At 41.6% G+C, this 20,929-nt stretch overlaps 1 protein-coding gene across 2 annotated transcripts in view; it reads right to left on the bottom strand.

Moving 5' to 3' along the window:
* Positions 1-20,929, bottom strand: part of LOC126292220 (thyroid adenoma-associated protein homolog) — a 193,366-nt gene that overhangs the window by 102,811 nt on the left and 69,626 nt on the right. For both annotated transcript variants that reach the window (XM_049986086.1, XM_049986087.1), the window contains exons 12-13: positions 16,967-17,161; positions 3,517-3,684 (exon numbers count right to left, since the gene is read on the bottom strand). In XM_049986086.1, coding sequence (XP_049842043.1) covers positions 3,517-3,684; positions 16,967-17,161 — 363 coding nt within the window. The remainder of the gene's footprint in view (positions 1-3,516; positions 3,685-16,966; positions 17,162-20,929) is intronic.

Below are 20,929 nucleotides of genomic sequence, written 5' to 3'. Positions count from 1 at the left end.
TTATACGGAGAGCTCCTATCTGTGAAGTTCAGAAAAGCTGGTGTCAGTGGGAAGAATACAGATGGCACAGGCTGTGAAGCAGTCATTAAAGTGAAGCATATTGCATTGGGCAGCATATTCAGCAATTGGAGGATTCACTTGTCTCAGCCTCAGTTTGGCAGTGGCCATTCTTGCAGACAGACACCTTGTCGGTTGTCATGCCCATGTAGAATGTAAACCACATGGCTGCATCCGCAAGTGGTCCTGCCTTTTGCATCCGCAAGTGGCCCTGCCTTTTATGGGGTAGGAGATGCCTGTGACTAGAATGGCGTAGGTGCCACTGGGTGGATGTATTGGACAGGTCTTGAATCTCGATATACTGCAAGGATACAAGCCACGAGACCAGGGTTTGGGAGCAGGGGTGGAGTAGTGATGCGAGAAGATATTGCCTAGGTTCACGGGGTGGTGGAATATCATTGTGGGGGGGCAGGGGGGGGAGGTGGAGTGAATAACAGGGATCATATAGCTTCCCCCACCCCTACCTCACTATCTCTCCCACTCCCTGCCTTATGCCTCTTCTGTAACCCCATGCCCCACTCCAGCAAGATTGCTGCTAACCTTGAACACAGTTGCAGTTGGACCTTAGGATCTAGAGGTGACAGAGGCCATGTGTGTGTGAATGTGTCTGAGTTTTTTGCTTCCAATGAAGGACTTACAAAACTGAAGAGCTTCTAGCATTCAATTTCATTGTGCATGCCTGCATTTCGAAGGCTTCTCTAGGTAGTGAGGGGAAATCTATCCATTCCATATGATTGTTTTTCCGTCACGGGCTTTCCACTGTTTACATTCATATTGTATGTCAACAAATTTGTCTTCTTCAGAAATGATTTTCTCATCTATAGCTGCATCACCAACAACTGTTGCAAAATTGGTGTTGTTGCCACTGCAGGTCAACAAGCTGCAGCTGTGATGCAAGACTGCTCTTTCTGGCAAGTTGTGGAATTACTATAATCAAAGCCATTCATAGTCATAGTCGAAATTTTCTGCATGCACAGTTTCATTATTATTGTGATCACCATGAAAATTTTGCATTAAAACTAACGCAAAGGTGCACATATTTCACATGTTTTGTTGTTTGACCATGTATAGTGCTAGTAGCTTGCAGTTCCCTCTATGTTGTTCTGATGTTTTTGGTTTAAAAGCAACATTTCATTATTTTTTTGTGATATTTCACAAACAAGCAATGTAAGGGATAGTTTGTGTCTTTGTGGTTTGTGATTCTCTGCCTAATGGAGGAGACACAGTACTCTATAACCTCAAAAAGACGACTACAGTGCAAGAGATAGAGAGCAACACATACGCAAACGGCACACAAAATAATTAAGTAAATATTTGCACTTTACAGTGACAATAAATTCTTGAAACTCACTGTGGTATGCATGAAAGAATATGTAACATGTACAGAGTTTCATTATTTAAATAACAGATGACAGTTACAGGGTTTCCAAAAACATCAATTACAATGTATGCAATTAAGTCACACATTTCTACTTCCTAGACAGTAACAAGTTCCGGTTACATCAGCAGGTAAACATATTACAAAATTCACATAACAAAAATCAAATGATGGAAAATCCAGGATGGAATGTAACAATATTGTGAAAAGGAAAGTTGCTACTCACCATACAGCTGAGATTCTGAGTTGCAGATAGAAACAATGAAAAGAGTGTCACAAATCTAGCTTTCGGTCAGTAAGGCCTTCGTCAAAATTAGACAACAAAGACACACATAAACACTCACACAAATGCAACTTACACACACACGACTGCAGTCTCAGGCAACTGAGGCCACGCTCTGAGCAGCAGCACCAGTGCATGATGGGAGTGGCGACTGGGTTGTGGTGTGGAGGAGGCTGGGGTGGGAGGGGGAAGAGGGAGGATACTAGGGTATGGGTGGCAGACAATGACGTGCTATTGGGGAGCATGTAGGACGAGGTGGAAAGAGGGTGGGAAGAGGGATAGCACAAAAGGACAGAAGTAAAAAGACTAGGTGCAATGGAGGAATGAGGGTAGTGTAGTGCTGGCATGGGAACAGAGAAGGGGCTGGATGGGAGAGGGCAATGACTAACGAAGATTGAGGCCAGGAGTGTTATGGAAACGTAGGATATATTACAGAGAAAATTCCCATCTGCGCAGTTCAGAAAAGCTGATGCTGGTGGGAAGTATCCATATGGCACAGGCTGTGAAGCAGTCTTTGAAATGAAAGATGACCTGTCTGGCAGCATGCTCAGGCACAAGGTGGTCCAATTATTTCTTGGCCACAGTTTGTCAGTAGCCATTCATGCAAACAGCTTGTTGGTTGTCATCCCACATAGAATGCAGCACTGTCGTTGCAACTTGAGTTTGTAGATTACATGACTGGTTTCACAGGTAGCCCCGCCTTTGGTGAGTTGGTAATGTTTCTGATCAGACTGGAGTAGGTGGTGGTGATGAGCCATGAGATAAGGGGTTGAGAGCGGGGGTTGTGTAGGGATGGAAGAGTATATAGTGTAGGTTAAGTGGATAGTGGAATTCCATTGTAGGAGGGCTGGGAAAGATAGTGGGCAGTTTGTTTCTCATTTCAGGAAACAACAAGAGGTAGTTGAAACCCTGGCGGAGAATGTAATTCAGTTGCTCCAGTCCTGAGTGGTACTGAGTTATGAGGGTAATACTCCTCTGTGGCTGGATGGTGGGACTTTAAAAGGTTGTGGGAGACTGGAAATATAATATATTTTGAGAGGGATTGCTCGTCACTGCTGGTGGTTGGTAGGTTTGACATGGACGGAGGTAATGATGTAGCCATCTTTGAGGTGGAGATCAACATCTAGGAAGGTGGCTTGTGGGGTTGAGTAGGACCAGGTGAAGCAAATGGGGGAGAAGTTGTCGAGGTTCTGGAGGAATGTACTTAGGGTGTCCTCACCCTCGATCCAAATTGCAAAGATGACATCAATGAATCTGAACCAGGTGAGGGGTTTAGGATTCTGGGTGTTTAGGGACAATTCCTCTAGGTGGCCCACAAATAGGTTGGCATAGGATGGTGCCATGTGAGTGCCCACAGCTGTACTCTGGATTTGTTTGTAGGTAATGCCTAATTCACATAACCATAACATTCAACCATAACAAAAAAAAAAAAAAAAAAAAAAAAGAGTCCATGAAAATTGTTCTGATGCCTATTATGTATATATATATCATACATAAAGCGCAAAAATGAAAGTAGGGTATGCTAAACAATGTTAGTCACATTTTACATTTTCCAACATTTTTGCAAAGGCAAATGGAAAGTGGGGTTTCACTGTATTTTCCTTGCCCTCTCATTTCAAACTCATTTACAGCTCTACATTTTGTGATTAGCATAAAAAGCTCAAGCAATGTAGCCGACAAACTGTGCAGGACCCTCTCAGAGTCGACACGTGTGAGGGTCAAGAAAGTACGAGGTGTCCGTGGGAAGTAAAATACTCCTGTGGGCACTGCTTCGGCCTGTGCAGTGTGTGCCACTCACCTCCAGCTGCAGTGCCTGTGGCGGGTACTTGATGATGAGGCGGTGCGCCAGCAACTTGTTGTTCTCGTATGTGTCCTTGAGGCACTCCAGCAGCGTCACTCCGTTGCAGGGCAGCCACATGTCTGCCGGGGTCCTCTCACCCATTATCTCGGTGCACAGTGTCAGGATCTGAAATGGAGGCATCTGTTACACACGTGCCACACTTTTAGGCACGGCGAGGCTGACAGCCCTATGATGTAAAAACTGTCATTCGACCTCTACAGCACTTCAGCTTGGGGTGACCGTTTACAGACCCCGGTAGGATGTCGACAGTTGCAGTGAAACGTGAGCGGCTGCTGGCTATGACAGCCCACACTGTGTAGAGACCACGTGATTGTCGGAGTAGTCAATCAGGGTAACTTTTTACTAGTCTGGGTACCTTTGTTTCAGTTACACCTTTGTTTGAAATGAATGCTGCTCCGCATACTTGCATTATTTTTGCTAAAAATAACAGTTTTATTACCTATTATTATTCTAACAATATCAGAGAAGGAAAGTTGCTACTCACCACATAGCAGAGATGCTGAGTTGCGACAGGCAGAATAAAAAGATTCACACAATTAAAACCTTCGACCATTAAAGCTTTTGTCAGCAGTAGACACACACACACACACACACACACACACACACACACACACACACACAAATGCAACTTGCACACACATCTGCAGTCTCAGAGAGCTGAGACCACACTGTGAACAGCAGCACCAGTGCATGATGATGAGTCGCGACTGAGTGGGGGTACGGAGGAGGCTGGGGCGGGGAGGGGGAGGGATAGTATGGTGGGAGTGGCGGACAGTCAAGTGTTGCAGTTTAGATGGAGGGCAGGAGAGTAGGTGTAGAGGGGGGAGGGGGGAAGTAGCGGAAAGGAGAGAAAATAAAAGACTGGGTGTGGCGGTGAAATGACGGCTGTGTAGTGCTGGAATGGGAACAGGGAGAGGGATGGATGGGTGAGGACAGTGACTTACCGAGGTTGAGGCCAGGAGGGTTAAGGGAACGTAAGATGTATTGCAGAGAAAGTTCCCACCTGTGTAATTCAGAAAAGCTGGTGTTGGTTTGAAGGATCCATATGGCACAGGCTGTGAAGCACTCATTGAGATGAGGGATGTCATGTTTGGAAGCATATTCAGCAACAGGGTGGTCCAATTGCTTCTTGGCCACAGTTTGTCGATGGCCGTTCATGCGGACAGACAGCTTGTTGGTTGTCATGCCTACATAAAATGCAGCACAGAGGTTGCAGCTTAGCTTGTAAATCATATGACTGGTTTCACAGGTAGCCCTGCCTTTGACGGGATAGGTGATGTTAATGACCGGACTGGAGTAGGTGGTGGTAGGAGGATGTATGGGACAGGTATTGCATCTAGGTCTATTACAGGGGTATGAGCCATGAGGTAAGGGATTGGGAGCAAGTGTTGCGTAAGGATGGACAAGTATATTGTGTAGGTTCGGTGGATGGTGGAATACCACGGTAGGGTGGGAAGGAAGTGGGCAGGACATTTCTCATTTCAGGGCATGACGAGAGGTAATCGAAACCCTGGTGGAGAATGTAATTCAGTTCTCCAGTCCTGGGTGGCACTGAGTTACGAGGGGAATGCTTCTCTGTGGCCAGACTGTGGGACTTTGGGAGGTGGTTGGAGACTGGAAAGATAAGGCACAGGAGATTTCTTTTTGTACAAAGATGGGAGGATAATTACGGTCAGTGAAGGCTTCAGTGAGACCCTCAGTATATTTAGAGAGGGACTGCTCATCACTGCAGAGGCGACGACCACGGATGGCTAGGCTGTACTGAATGGACTTCTTGGTATGGAATGGACGGCAGCTGTCGAAGTGGAGGTATTGCTAGTGGTTAGTAGGTTTGATACGGACGGAGGCACTGATGTAGTCATCTCTGAGGTGAAGGTCAACATCCAGGAAGGTGGCTTGTTGGGTTGAGTAGGACCAGGTGAAGCAAATGGGGAGAAGTTGTTGAGGTTCTGGAGGAATGTGAATAAGGTGTCCTCACCTTCAATCCAGATGTCATCGAAGGATTTAGGATTCTGGGTTTTTAGGAAGGATTCCTCTAGATGGCCCATGAATAGGTTAGTATAGAATGGTGCCATGCAGGTGCCCATAGCCATACCGCAGATTTGTTTGTAGGTAACGCCTTCAAAGGAGAAGTAATTGTGGGTGAGGATATAGTTGGTCATGGAGAGTAGGAAGGAGGTTGTTGGTTTGGAATCCATAGGGCGTCTGGAAAGGTAGTGTTCAAAAGCAGTAAGGACATGGGCATTAAGAATGTTAGCGTACAGAGAGGTGGCATCAATAGTGACAAGCAGGGCACCGTGTGGTAAAGGGACAGGAACTGTGGAGAGTTGGTTGAGGAAATGGTTGGTATCTTTTATATAGGGGGATAGGTTCTGGGTAATAGGTTGAAGGTGTTGGTCTACAAGAGCAGCGATTCTTTCAGTGGGGGAACAGTAACTGGCCACAATGGAGCATCCAGGGTGGTTGGGTTTATGGACTTTAGGAAACATGTAGAAGGAAGGAGTGCGGGGAGTGGTAGGGGTAAGTAGAGAGATGGACTTTGGGGAGAGGTTCTGGGATGGGCCTAAGGATTTGAGTAGTGACTGGAGATCCTGCTGGATTACTGGAATGGGATCACTGTGGCACGGTTTGTAGGTGGAAGTTTCTGACAGCTGACGGAGTCTTTCTGCCACGTAATCCTTGCGGTTCAAAACAACGGTGGTGGAGCCTTTGTCAGCAGGTAGGATTATAAGGTCAGGATCAGTTCTTAAATGGTGGACTGCGCTTCTTTCTGGGGATGTAAGGCAAGGTTCGAGGTTAAGAAATTCTTGAAAGTTAACAGGGGGTGTTTGGAGGCAGTGGGGGTGGATCACGGTTGGATGGAGGAGTGAACTGAGTTAGGCAAGGTTCAAGATTGATCTTTGGTTGAGTCTGATTGGTTGGGTTGGTAGCGAAAATGTGTTTCCACTGTAGGGACCAGGAGAAGGAGAGAAGGTCTTTAACTAGTCCAGCATGGTTGAATTTGGGAGTGGGGCAAAAGGTGAGGCCTTTGGAAAGGACTGATATTCCTACGCGACTAAGGATTCTGGAGGAAAGGTTCATACCTGTGCTGCTGGTCTGTTTAGGTTCTGGGTTCTGTGTGGTGGTGGGAGGGAGTTTCGGAGGGTGGGGTAAATGTAGTAGGTCTGCGAGACAGGGTTTGTCAGCTATGAGGGGGTGTGGGGAAGGTTTGGAGGTGGTTGTAGAAGTGGTGGACAGTGGTACTCCGACGCGCGAGTAGGAAGTGAGTAGGATGGAGAACTTTTTGAGGTGGCGTTGTGCATGTTGCTCTAGTTCCTGCAGGGCAAGGGTTTCAATATGGGTTCCAGGAATTTGGGATTGCATTGCAGGAGAATTTTTCAGATGGAGGGAAGGTACTGCAAGGAGGATTGGCCTGGGTTGATATGGTTTTGCGGGACAATGTTGATGAGGGCTAAGGATTGGTAGAATTTGAACAGGTGGAGGTCACTGTGGAAGGAGGGGTGGCAACCAGAGATGGGTAATTTGATGGTAAGGCCATTAGGGGGGGATTTCATGAGCCAAGCAACAATGCAGGAACAGTATGAGGGACTGGGATCTGGCTAGGAATGAGGAAACTTTTCTGTATTGACACAGATGGAAGGAGCATGGATCCACGGTGGTGCAAAAAATGCGAAAAAGTACATGAGAAAGTAGAATTACGTCCAAAAAATTACGCTTAAATACACCCAAATACGTGTGAAACGTACAAAAAGGATAAAATGGATGCACAAGGGGGAAAAAAACGAGATGAAATCTGAGAAAGACGACAGTAGTGGAAGATGAAAACTAACTAAAATTTGCGAGAAGTCATGAGGATCAAATTAGAAAATAACTAATCAATAATAAATATATGTATATTACTGTGGGTAGCAGGTTTAAGAGCAGATAGGCATAAGGAGGACGGCAGATTTGACTGAAAGATGTGGATTTAGTAGGTGCGAACAGGCATAGGATGGGGAAAGTGTGGGGGATGGGGAGAGGTTCGTAGTTAGAGATGTAAGATTGTGTGGCATCAGAAAAGTGTGGGAGAAAACACGCAAAAATCCGGGAATTGACACAGGGAGTGTATTCAGTTTGAAGGTATAGGCTTCATTATATCGGCGGGAGTAATGTGGGATTAATGAGGGATGCTGCACTAACAATCAGTGTGGTCTTGAGGCCGTCTGTTGCATGCGGCTGAGATGGTTGATACAGTGTGGCTCATAAGTAGAGCATGCAGTGCAGTTTGTAAGGCAACAAGAGAAACACAGGAAAGAAAAGAAAGAAGGGATGACATTGAGTATGGCGGATGCAAAAGAATGTAGTTACAAAAGGAAACAGCACAGGGTTAGGGAAGAAGAAAAGCCGTCAGGCAAAAATCAAACAATGGAACATCCAGGATGGAATGTAACAATACCAGAGAAGGAAAGTTGCTACTCACCATATAGCGGAGACGCTGAGTCGCGATAGGCACAATAAAAAGATTCACACAATTAAAGTTGCCACTCTTCATTTACATTTTCTATTTCTCTTCTATCACTCTAACCTGGTAAGGGTTGCAGACTGATGCAATATTCAAGAATTGGCCCCACAAGTGTTGTGTAAGAAACATGTTTTGTTGTTGAATTAAATTTTCTGAGGATTCTCACAATGAAACTTATCATGGTATCTGCCTTTTCCCACTGTTAGTTTTATTTGGTCATTCCACTTCAGAGTGCTCCAGATGATTATTCCTACATCTTTTAAAGGAAGTTATTGTTTCCAGTGATTTACTGTCAGCAGTGATTGATCTCTTTCTATTTTTAAGGTATAATATTTGACATTTATTTATATTTGGGATTCACTGGCAGCCTTTAGAGGCTAATCGTCAACCCTCTGTGGATCTTCCCACATTTCGTATCTATCTGCAGAAGATAGCATCTACTGTGAATGACCTCACGGAGCATCTGACGTAAACCACCAAGTCATTTATTCCTACTGTAAGAGTAATGGCTCTGTAAGACTCCCTCGGGGTACCCACAGAACTTTTACTCGGCAGTTTTGTCTAGTTAAAAATAACATGTCGAGTTATATCTTCAAGGAAATACTGAATCCAAACCCAAATCTTGCCTGATATCTGGTAAGGTAGCCCTAGGTTCCACTGTCTATGGAGCTCTGCACCTCACAGACAAACAAAGTGAGCAGAATTTTGTGAAATCTTCTTTTGTGGATCTGCATACATTATAGAGGAGATTTTGTAACGGCATATCCTCCTATTTACATCTATTGCACTGCAAATTTTTTTTCCTTATTTTGTTACCTGAAGATATGACGTTTTTGTGTCTTTGTATATTGTAACTGTTTTACTATTTGTATATTTATGCATTTATGTTGATGTGTAATTGGTTTGTTTTGTAAATACTATTTGTATTTTTTTGCTGGGTCTTGCCTAGGGAAAATTACGCTAACGAATGAATACATTGATAGGTCGTGTTTAGGATCTTTGGTAGTGTTAACTCTGCGGCATGGAGTGCGGGCAGAGAGAGAGAGTCTGGCTGGAAGAGGGCAGTGGAGCAGGTGTGTTGTGTGATGCTCCCGCGAGTTGACGCGCTTTCGGGGTTTGGCAGTATGTAATTGCGCTCGACTTGCTATGATAGTTTCTGACACAGTGTCGTGGACGGGAAGCATTAGCTGGCGCACATCAAGAGCCGGTTTTGCCTGGTGACCGTGTCGAGAAGAAGGCGCGCCAACATCCAGCTTCTGCAACAGCGACAGCCGACAATGAGTGACTGTCGCCACCTCCTCGATCGACAGCTTCAAACCTTCAATCAACCAACAAGGAAGACTGGAAGCACGTAAAGTTTTAGAACTGTATGGCAGACCTCAACTTTTAAAATTGTTGCATCACAAAATTACAGCAACTTACCAAGCAGGGTCCCTTCCTTTTCCGAAATGAACCCGAGTGTCGTTGAAATTCAGACGCCAGCATTAAAGTAATATCATTTCATTTAACTGCTTTAATTTCAAAGTTCAGTTCAGGTATTCATAGATGGCTACAATATTTAGATTACACAAGCACAAATTAAGAGTGTGAGTTTTGTTAGCATATTTTAGCTTACCTGTGACTGCAGCTCAGCTTGGTACTTACTAAATGTTACTATTGTTAATTGTCCAGAATCATTTAATTCAAGTTCAAAGTTAAATCTCCTATTTCTAAATTGCGAAGATTCAAGTAGCTTTTGAAATGATTGTTGAGGTAGCCCAAGACTTAACCTCATTTTACTGAATTTCATAGTGCTTCAGAAACAAATCTCACTATTAATTTCAGTCACTAAATTAACTTTCAATTTTCCAGTTTTATTAATTCTTTTACTAAATTAAGTCAGAGTGTAGCGAAATTTATTACTTCTGACAAAAATTCAGTTTTTACACAACACGTGTCAACCTTCAGTTGCCACGCATTTAGTGATAATTATATGTGCAATAACCTTTCTTTTTCAGTTATTATAGTAGTTGTCCATAGGACTGGCGACCATAATTTTTTCCCAAATCTCAAATATTTAATTAATGCCAATTAATTGTTAAATTGACGACCGCACATTTACTTTCTTTATTAATTTTACCCTTTTCTCAAAATTAATTTCCACCAATTTCATTTGCATTTTTCCTTTCATTTAGATGTAACCCTTTCCTCCCTCTTTACCGTTAGATTAACTTCGGTGGCGATTGCTTTTCCTAAATTCCCATTAGGTACATGTGGTTTAATTTTTCACTGTCATTAAGGTCGATAAGTGAGGGGGAGGTTACACGTGGTGACCTGATGACAGGACAATCTTCAGAACTGAGGTTGTTCTGGACACGAATTTTGTATTGTGCAAATCTCGTAACAAAGTATTGGTTACGAACAGGTCTTTACGTCAGCGAGATTAAGTAGTGGGAGGAATCCTAATTAGATTTGAGATTTGTCATTTATATTGAAAATTATTAAAATGAGTGAAGGCAACAATTACCAAAATTTGGTAGACTTGGATGCGGAACAATCGGTCGAACAGTGGGAAATGCGCACCGCGGTACCCATTAGTCAGGGGCAGATGGCTAGCATGAAAGACGCGACTGCCGAAACGCAACAAAGAGCAGAAATGGAATTCCAAACTTTACAAAATGTTTCGGAATCAGAAGTGAAAATTAAATCTGGACCCCATGATGATGAATACGGGGGGACAATTAAAGAGGAAGCCGCTATGGATGTAAAACCGGTAGTTTCCGGGAATTTAACTGATTTATTAAATGTTTTGATTAACGAAATCAAGAGTCAACCAGCAGAAATTAAAGCTCAGGCTGCAAGAAGCTCAGCTTGCCAAGCAAGAAGCTCAGTCTGAAAAAATTGAATGGAAGCTAGACAATCAGAACAAAGCTATTAATGTTGTTAACAACAATGTTGGCGTTGTTAACACAAAAGTTGATAAAATAAAAGAAGATATTGTTGTAATTAATACCAAAATCAGTAATCTTAAACAGGAAATGATAGGGGTTCAGGCGGAAATTGCGAGGATAAATACTCGTTTTAATTCCGAAATTAGCAGAATCGAGAAAAGTGTAGGAGAAGCAATTGCTCTGATCATTGAGAATAAGGTGACGGAACAAATTCAAATCGTGAAAAAAGAGGATCAACAGAAGGTGGAAACTTTGAAGGCTTTAGTGTCCGAAGTAGATATTAAAGTGATTAAGCAGGCTAATACCCGCGATGAGAAAAAGAGGGAAGTGGAAACGCTTGCGACAACCACTTGCCAAGTAATTACGAAAGTGTCAGAATTAGAAAAGAAACTTGATGAAAAACAGAGCTATGTGCCAAACTGTGCACATAGTTCGAAATTGTTGACAAAAGAGGAGCGGTTCGACCCCTTGAAAAAAGGCGGTATACACGCGACGGATTTCATTAAAAATTGTGAAAGAGTTTTACTCAGATCATGGACTAATGAGAGAAAAATTAATGCAGTTATTGACGTGTTGGCAACATTACGAACCTGGCTTTTGACGAGTTTAAAAATTTGTTTCTGGGTGAATACTGGCCAGAGCAAAAACAACAAAGTGTCTGGCGCGAATTTGTCGTATCGAGGCCTTTCGATGCGAATTCGCGTGGCTTGATGAAGGAGTTTTGTGAGGACTGGACCGCAAGTTGGAATATTTGCATGATCGCTGCACGGAATCTGAAATAGTCTGGGAACTCAACAAGAAGCTTCCAGATGATACAAAACGCTACGTAGGAAGCAATTACAGGAGAATCAATGAATTCCTGGAAAGAGTTGAGGACGAGGACAATTGGCGCAATAATTGCGACAGTGGTAGAGGCCGTGGTAACAACAACGGGTACCACAACAATGATAACCATGGGAATAATCCATACCGCAACCATGGCAGCAATAACAATAATGGTTCGGACCGTAATAACAATCGGTACAATGCAAATAATAACAGGGATGATGGAAACCAGTATCATACTAGCGTGATACGGGCTTCGCAGAATAGTAATAATGCCAGAGGGTGTGATCAGCCGCCTCAGCAGCATCCGGGGAGCGTATCTGCTGGGACGAGACAGGGAAACCATTAGCCGCACCGATGAGGGGCCGACCAGGCGTGGAGAAATTTTGGCGGCCCAATAACAGGAGAAAACCCAGGTGTCGTCGTTATGAAAATTCCGTGTGAAATAATTAATGGCGGGAGAGTGTGCCGGTGTTAGGAGAAAGGAGTGCGCCCACGAGTAGTAGATCAGCTGTAGACACGGCAGTAGAAAATACATTAACTGTCAGTGAGAACAATTTAAGTAGTGTTCCGGAAATCGATTACAAAATGGAAGCTATAACACCCACAGCGGAACTGGAGATTGAGTTTAAGAATGATTCGCAATTGTTGAGAGAAGATCAGATGTCGGATAACACGCCCGTCATTGAGCGAGGGGGTGCAGAGAGGGATGAGGTCTGGTTAAGGCAGTTCGGTCACTTATACGACGAACTAAGAGATTATAGGGGCCTGTACGGAAAAAGTGTTTATGGGGAGCGTGGGCAGGATCTGCCGCGTCTCGTCCCACAGGAAGATAGTGTTTGTGAAGTGATAGAAAGTTCTGGCCCTAACCGGCAGACTTTACCAGAAATAGTTGATGTTAATGGGGAGCACGAGCAAGATTCGTCGTGTTTCGTCCCGCAGGAGTTGGATGTTGAAGTAGTAATGGAAAGTTCTGGCCCTGACCGGCAGACTTTACCGAAAGTTACAGTGTTAGAAGTGGCCGACCCATCCGACGCAAAACTCCAGTTTAAACAATGCGAAAGTATTGAGGAGAAAGATTACGAGAATTTTAGTGATAGCCGGACACTATTGGTAGAAAAGCACTTAGATTACAGCGTATATGAGGTTAGAGCTGACGTTATACGGTCAGACGGTAGAAGTGTGGGTTGCGCAGATCCAGAGGAAGTAATTGCAGATACTACTGGGCATATTCCTCCAGGTAGATTGGCAGATGAGATCAATCTGCCCAAAGAGGAATCAACGAAGGTGACAATTAGTGAACTAATAGCAAAGCAACACTCATTAGTTGACGAGTTACAGGAAAAAGTTTCGGTATTGGAGGTGGAGCTATGGACTAAGCCTTAGGACAAATGTGTTGAAATTAAAACTGTATGTGAACAGAGGCTGAAACAGCCGCCAGATAAGCCGGATTTACGATCAAAGTCGGATGTTTTTTTTTTTTTCTGCAATGACCTGGATATAGATGAGGACTTACTGTGGGAAAACAAAGAAACAGTCCAGGACAAGTGTAGACAGATAGTAGTGTCTGTTAATATGCACGGCCTACAACTAAACATATTGATTGACACCGGTGCAGAATTGAGTGCTGTATCTGGGAAAATATTTGAGTTACTGAAAGACAGACCTCGTATCGTAGTTATGCCAGTAACAGGAGTGAAAATTATCGGTGCTACTGGGAAGGCCAGTAAACCTGTCACAAAACAGATTTTTGTCAACTTCGAGATATGTGGGGCACGATTTGAACAAGAGTTTGTTGTCGTGCCAAACTTAACTACGGAAGTAATTATCGGGTTAGATTAGCTATTAAAGTACCGTCCAGTGATTAATTGCGAAAGCAAAACTTTGACATGTACGTCACAAGATAAAACAGTAGTAGTTAGTTTTGACGAGGCAGGAGACGGTGTGCATAGGCAATACCAGCCTATACACACTGTTAACTGGCCGGATGCTACTGACGTAGGTATGAATTTGAATTACTGTAATGTGAGGAATCTTGGTAGTGACAATAGTGTAGAAAGTGAATTGGAAAGTATTGTTGATGGTGTGTCAAACGTAACACACAAAAAAAGACGAGGCCTGTATGAAGTAATAATGAGGAATAAGAGTGTGTTTTCAGACAAAACCAGGACTTGTGGAAGAGATAATCAAATTCCCTCCACGGTTTGACATTAGTATTGGTGTGCAAAAAGATCATTTGCAAGAAATAATGAAGCTAAAAGTCGATGCTCGCATACGTTGTCATGCCGCTAAAGAGCGTTTTGCTAAGTTTGCAGTCTGAGTCAACTATGCTATGCAAGTAGTATAACCATTGGCAACTGCTAACTGTTGCACTATGTTTATATTTCACTATGAGGTATTTTAGTTGCTCTATGTGGTACTGACCTGTATCCTGCCTGTGTATGGATGTCTGGGTGACATGAGGTTGCAAGGCTTGTGGTGTCAATCACTTTATTTTTCGTATAAATTTTGAATGTGCATGCGTTGCTGTGCCTTGTAATATTTAGGTACAGGTAGTCGACGCTTTTGTTTTGTTTATGTTCTATGGTAAGTGCAAATTTCTCATGCAGATTATTCAAGCAATTTAGAATCTCTGTTGCATGTTTGGATCCCATTTCACTAACAGTAAGATTATTCCATGTCAAGTATCCTAGTTTAGAAGATGCTCTCAGGTTGACCATCTATAATTTTGATGAAATTTGTACAGTACGTACCTGAGGGCCCTATGTGAAATTATGCTTAGTTTCAGGCTCACCTGTAACTTGGTGAATGTGCTAGAGCCACTTTTGTGACAGACACTTTTACCGAGACCGAAAAGTAGCGAAAAAATCTTCAAGTTTGGCAATCCACTGTTCTAATGTAAAAGAGCTACACTCTTGCTTCTGGGTATAGTGGTACAACTTTTTGTGTTCTGTACACAAATTATGGAAGTAAAGCTCAGAAAGCAATGCATTTCACATAATCTCAGTTCAAAGTGGGCTACAAATCACATCACGAGAAATTTGTTCCATGATTGAGCGAGGCATAAGTAGTGGAGAAAGTGTGCTATGGACCTGGTTTTTTGCTAAACTACTGTCCGTCTGGGTGTTTATTATATCACAAATTAGGGCCTGGCTTGTGTATTTAATTACTGTGCTACCACAATGTAAATCTGCTAAAAAACTGTGAATGTATCAAAATATACCCGTGTTCAAAGTCATGTGTCTGAAAATGGACCCCTACCACCTTTTTTAATAGTAAAAAAAACTGACTTTCATGTGTCTCTTTGGGTAAGATGCAAAAACTGAATTTTTTTGTAGTTTGAGAAAAATTCTTGTCTTGGTTCACCGAGCAAAAGGCTATTTACAATTTGTACAGAAACCAGGTGGCAGTGGTTGGGAAGAGAGTGAGACAGGGTTGTAGCGTATCTCCAGTTTTGTTCAACCTATATACTGAGCGAGCAATAAAGGAGATAAAAGAAAAATTTGGAATAGGACTTAAAATCCACAGAGAAGATATAAAAACTTGAGGTTTGCCAATGACATTGTAATTCTGTTGGAGGCAGCAAAGGACCTGGAAGAGCTGTTGAGCAGAATGGACAGTGTCTTGAAAGGAGGCTATGAGATGAACATCAACAAAAGTAAAATGAGGATACTGGAACGTAGTTGAATTAAATCAGGTGATTCTGAGTAAATTAGATTAGGTAATGAAACACTTAAAGTAGTAGAAGAGTTTTGCTATTTGGGGAGCATAATAACTGATGATGGTCGAAGTAGGGAGGGTATAAAATGTTGACTGGCAATGGCAAGAAAAGCATTTCTGAAGAACAGAAATTTGTTGACATCGAGTACAGATTTAAGTGTCAGGAAGCCTTTTCTCAAAATATTTGTATGGAGTGTAGCCATGCATGGAAGTGATACATGGATGATAAATAGTGTAGACAAGAAGAGAATAGAAGCTTTTGAAATGTGGTGCTAAAGAAGAATGTTGAAGATTATATAGGTAGATCATGTAATTAATGAGGAGGTACAAAAAAAAAAAATGGTTCAAATGGCTCTGAGCAGTATGGGACTTAACATCTGTGGTCATCAGTCCCCTAGAACTTAGAACTACTTAAACCTAACTAACCTAAGGACATCACACACATCCATGCCCGAGGCAGGATTCGAACCTGCGACCGTAGCAGTCGCGCGATTCCGGACTGAGTGCCTAGAACCGCGAGACCACCGCGACAGGCTGAGGAGGTACAGGATAGAATTGGGGAGAAGAGATCTAGGGTGCAGCGGGTACCTGGAGATTAAAAAGCTTGCACAGGAAAGAGTAGCATGGAGAGCTACATCAAACCAGTCTCTGGAGTGAAGACCCACAACCAACCATGGGAAAAACAACACTCAATTTGGCAAAAACAGCAATGAACAGGCAAAATATTATAGAATTTGGAAAAAAACATTAATTTGGCAAAACAATGAATTTGATAATAACAGAGTAATTGGCAAACACAAAACATAAATTGGCAAACAATAACAAATTTGCAAAGAATTATCAAATATGGAAAAGAAACAATAAATTTGGCAAAACAACCAAATATGATAAAAAACACTGAATGTAGAAATAATATGGTAACAACAAATTTAGGTAAAAGTAACACCAATATTGGCAAAAAATAACACTGACATTTTAAAAAAATAACGCCAATTTTGGCCGTACAATAAAGCGATTTCTTCCCATTCCTAAGTATACAAGATGCCAACTGGGACGTAATTATAGCCAGTGTAAGATTTCAAACAATAGTCTCATCTCAAAAGCTAGTCACATAATAAACAAACAAATTAATGGGTTGTTTGCTTTAAAAAATGCCTTATCAAGTATATGGTTGCTATAGAGCATCCAGAAAGCAACTGTAAATAACTACATTAAATAAAAGTCTATGTAGGAAGTAGCCATCTTGAAACTATCCACAACACACCTTCATGTGGGGACAAACAGGTCACAGTTCGTATGTCAGAAGACGCATTAACATTCAAGTTTCATTTCTTAGAGAGTAAGTACCTGTGGGCACACACAAAAAAATGTTTGACAGCAGAAACGACTGCTAGAAGTCTGACATGTGTACCTGAAGAGCGGAGCCCCGCCGGCTGAAATTAGCTCCCGGAAAGATGCTGGAGAAGCTGAACTCGACAAGCCACTGGAGGAAGAGTGAGGCAGTCGCCAGTGCCTTCTCTGCCTCCACTGCCCCCTCACCGGACTTCTCAGCCGCCTTCACCTGGCGCTCCAGGGACTGCCAGGAGTCCCTCAGTCGTTCCAACAGCTAGAAATGGGAAACCACAGGACAATATTCGGTACACCCATGAGAAGAAAATCTTACACAAACTCAATGATACAGGAGTAAACCGCGATCGTGGTGAACAATGCGTGGTGCAAACACCTGATAAATCCTTCTCAGCTTGAAACAGTACAAGACAAACTGCACTATCAGTAATTTACCTTATTTGTTCTATTAGTAACAATTTAACACGCCAATGCCTCTAATTTTTCAATTTATTAACACGAATCTCAGTAACTCTATGGTTAAAGGTTTGCTTCAGTAAGACCTCAAAGCAACAGGTTTCAGAATGAACACACATTATATCGCAGAGTGATTGTAACAACCAGTAGAACAACCTAAAATGCCATAAAATCACAGTACATACTCGATCAAAAATTCAGAGCACAATATGTATTAGCCATGACACTAGTGCTAAATATTGTCCATTCATTCATGTGTGTATTATATGTAGAAAAAATAATGACTTTCTTCATCAGGGGCTATTTGCAGGGGGGGGGGGGGGGGGGGGTTAGTAAAAAAAATACTCTTCTTACCAGGTGGAAATACAATGTATCTCTGGTGAAAGTACATTTTTTTCCATGTCGCAGTATATCATCCCAATGACAGCTAGTATTCAGAGCACAGCACACCTGATGTATCAGCTAACATCAACATAACTGTTAAGTATTACGAACACGCAAGTAGGAAAACTTAATGGTTTAAATTAATATACAGTATAGCTACAAGAAAAGACAAGCTTTCACATACAGTACTAGCCATTCAAAAATTTTTGCAGGTGGTTCCCCCCCCCCCCCCCCCCCCCCCCTCCCCGCCCTCTGAGGTGTAATCAAGCAAGGTTCTACAAGCACAGTGTAAATTGCAGCAGTTGAATATTTCTGGCAAGAACAATATAAATTTTATTGTTGTGCAGTGCACCTAAGATTTCATGGGTTACCTGGCCCAACACATGTTCCATCGAGCACTTAAATTTTCCACAGAAAGGCCAATTATAGGTGAAATTGCTCAAGAACTCACTTCACAATTGTTTTTCTTTTTTTAAGGATAATTATACTTCTTGCCATTGTTATTTCATAATTTGTAAGAGCTACAATAAATATTAAACATTAACCTTTAAATTTAGTCTTTTTTAGTGTGTGTTACCCTTTAAGATATATCAAACACAAATGTCCCAGTAAAATTTTAAATAACAGGACAAAAGACTGGTCTTATGGGACTGAAATTTTTCTAAGTGGCTGTTCTCAATTAAGTTTTGAATGAGAGAAAATGCTCCACGATTTAAGAAATTCATCACAATTTCTCACATGTAGCATAATTCATTCTGTATAAAAGAAAATTTACTTTGAAAGTAGCGCTTCTAATCACCATTCACATTTTATTTTCCCACAACCTGTTAGAAATGTTAACAGCTGTGACGTCACTCCCACTGAAGGGAGGCCCACAGGAAAGACACACTGATAGCAGTTTGTTGTTGCGAAGTATTGCACAGTCTTTGATACGTTCTGCTGTCAGTAGATGCTTGTGTTTTTTTGCTGTAAATGGCACATTTTCTTTGCACCTAAAGTTTTATTTTGGTGCTATTCACTTATTTATGTTTTATTGCTGCAGTATTATTCTCAGTAGCAGCCTAAGGGAAAATTCTTTGGTAGAGTATCAGTTCTTACCAGTCAAAATTACAAAAATTTAACTGAACACTAAAACACTGAAAAATTCCTAATTCTAAAAAATTCCTGGGTTTTTCTTGGATTTATGAATAATTCCTTGCCACCTGAAAATTTTCAGTTTATTTTTGAAATATTCCACTCTATAAATAAATTTTAGATTATACACAGTTAAAGTTGTAAATTCTTTAAAGTTACCCCACTATATGACCCTATATGTGAACAAAATAGAAAGAAACATTCCACATGGGAAAAATATATTAAAGACTAAGATTCCATGACTTACCAAGCGGGAAAGTGCCGGTAGATAGGCACAATAAAAAAAACACACAAACACACACACAAAATTTCGAGCTTTCACAACCGGCGGTTGCTTCATCAGGAAAGATGAAAGGATGTGGGTTTTAAGGGAGAGGGTAAGGAGTCATTCCAATCCCGGGAGCGGTTAGATAAATATGGAAGACATACTATACATATATGTATCACCTATCATCATCTTCCAGTAAACTGGTAATATTTGCCACTGAAGATTTTTGATGTTGAGATATCTAACAAATGTATATCACAAGCTACTGCACCCAGCATAATCTAAGTTATGCTTAGTCACATGTTTTTACTTTAACTAGAAAAATATTCTGAAGATCTTATATAGTTTTTATTAAAAAGAATTTTAACAGCGTACTTGAAGATGGCCTAAGACCAAAATTGTGCAATACCATGAAAATAATCTAAAAGGTAACAGTTGCAGGCAGTATGGAGACATAAAAAAAAAAAATCTTGGCAACTGGGAACCCAAGTTCAAAGAAACTCACTTTCTTTATTTCTGCAACTATTATTTATTTACACACAAACCAGTTCAACCAGTTCTCATTTTATTTATTTATTTTTTATAATGAAATACTTCTGTTTCTCAGAACTGTATAACTACATAACTAATATCTCTGTACATACAATAAAGGAAAGGCAACCACTTATCTTTAGCAGACAACAGAACACAGTATTAACAACTAGGACTCGAGCCCTGCCTCTGGCTCACAGGTCAAACCTCATTTTATCTGAGACTGTGTCATTCAGTTATCACCTGACAATGGCCTCAGAAGCTGAGGATGAATTTGTGAGTAAATAAATAGTAGCTTCAGACTATAAACAAACTGTTTAGCTATTTTATAACAACAAAAATAACCAATTCTTATAATATACTGTAAATGGATAGATAAAAAAAAATCTACTCACCAAGCGGCAGCAGGCAAACACACACACAAAATGATTTAACTTTTACAAGCTTTCAGAGCCAGTGTCTGCTTCTTCTGGCAGAAGAGTTGAAGGAGAAAAAAGAGCGGTGAAGTAAAAGAACTGGAGAGGTTTGGAGAAAGGGGTGTAGTTCAGAAGTGTCACCCAGAACCCCAGGTCAGGGGACACTTGTCAGACAGGATGAGAAGAAAATACTGAATGTTGGGGACTGCACTGTATGAGGTTTGAAAACCTAAGGGCTTAAAGGTGGAAGACAGGGTAACATACAAGATAGAGATTACTGCTAAAACGTTGTGCACAAGTTAGTAAGAGTGAAAAACTAAATGCATTGTACGTAACAGAGGTGGGAGGTGGGGCGGTGAAAAACAGACAAGTCAGAAAATGAGAGACATAGAAAACTAAAATGGAGTGAAGAAAGAAGTAGTTACTGTGGATAAGACGGAAGGACTTATGTGCAATAGTATTGAAGGAAATTGACAGAGCTCCGAAATAATTTGGGTGAAGGTCATAGTTAAAGCAGGCTCAAACATGGTAATTGGATGTCTCTATAGGCCCCCTGGCTCAGCAGCTGTTGTGGCAGAGCACCCGAAGGAAAAATTGGAAAATATTTCGAGTAGATTTCCCGACCATGTTATAGTTCTGGGTGGGGATTTTAATTTGCCTGATATAGACTGGGAGACGCAAACATTTATAACAGGTGGCAAGGACAAAAATACAGTGAAATTTTTTTAAAGTGCATTATCTGGCAACTACCTTGAGCAGTTAAACAGAGAACCAACTCATGGCGATAACATATTAGACCTTCTGGTGACAAACAGACCCAAACTATTTGAAACAGTTA

The sequence above is a fragment of the Schistocerca gregaria genome, chromosome 9 (assembly GCF_023897955.1).
Source record: "Schistocerca gregaria isolate iqSchGreg1 chromosome 9, iqSchGreg1.2, whole genome shotgun sequence".
NCBI classification, from domain to species: Eukaryota; Metazoa; Arthropoda; class Insecta; order Orthoptera; family Acrididae; genus Schistocerca; species Schistocerca gregaria.
The sequence above is the reverse complement of the archived record's forward strand: the minus strand, read 5'-3'. Positions and strand labels throughout refer to the sequence as shown.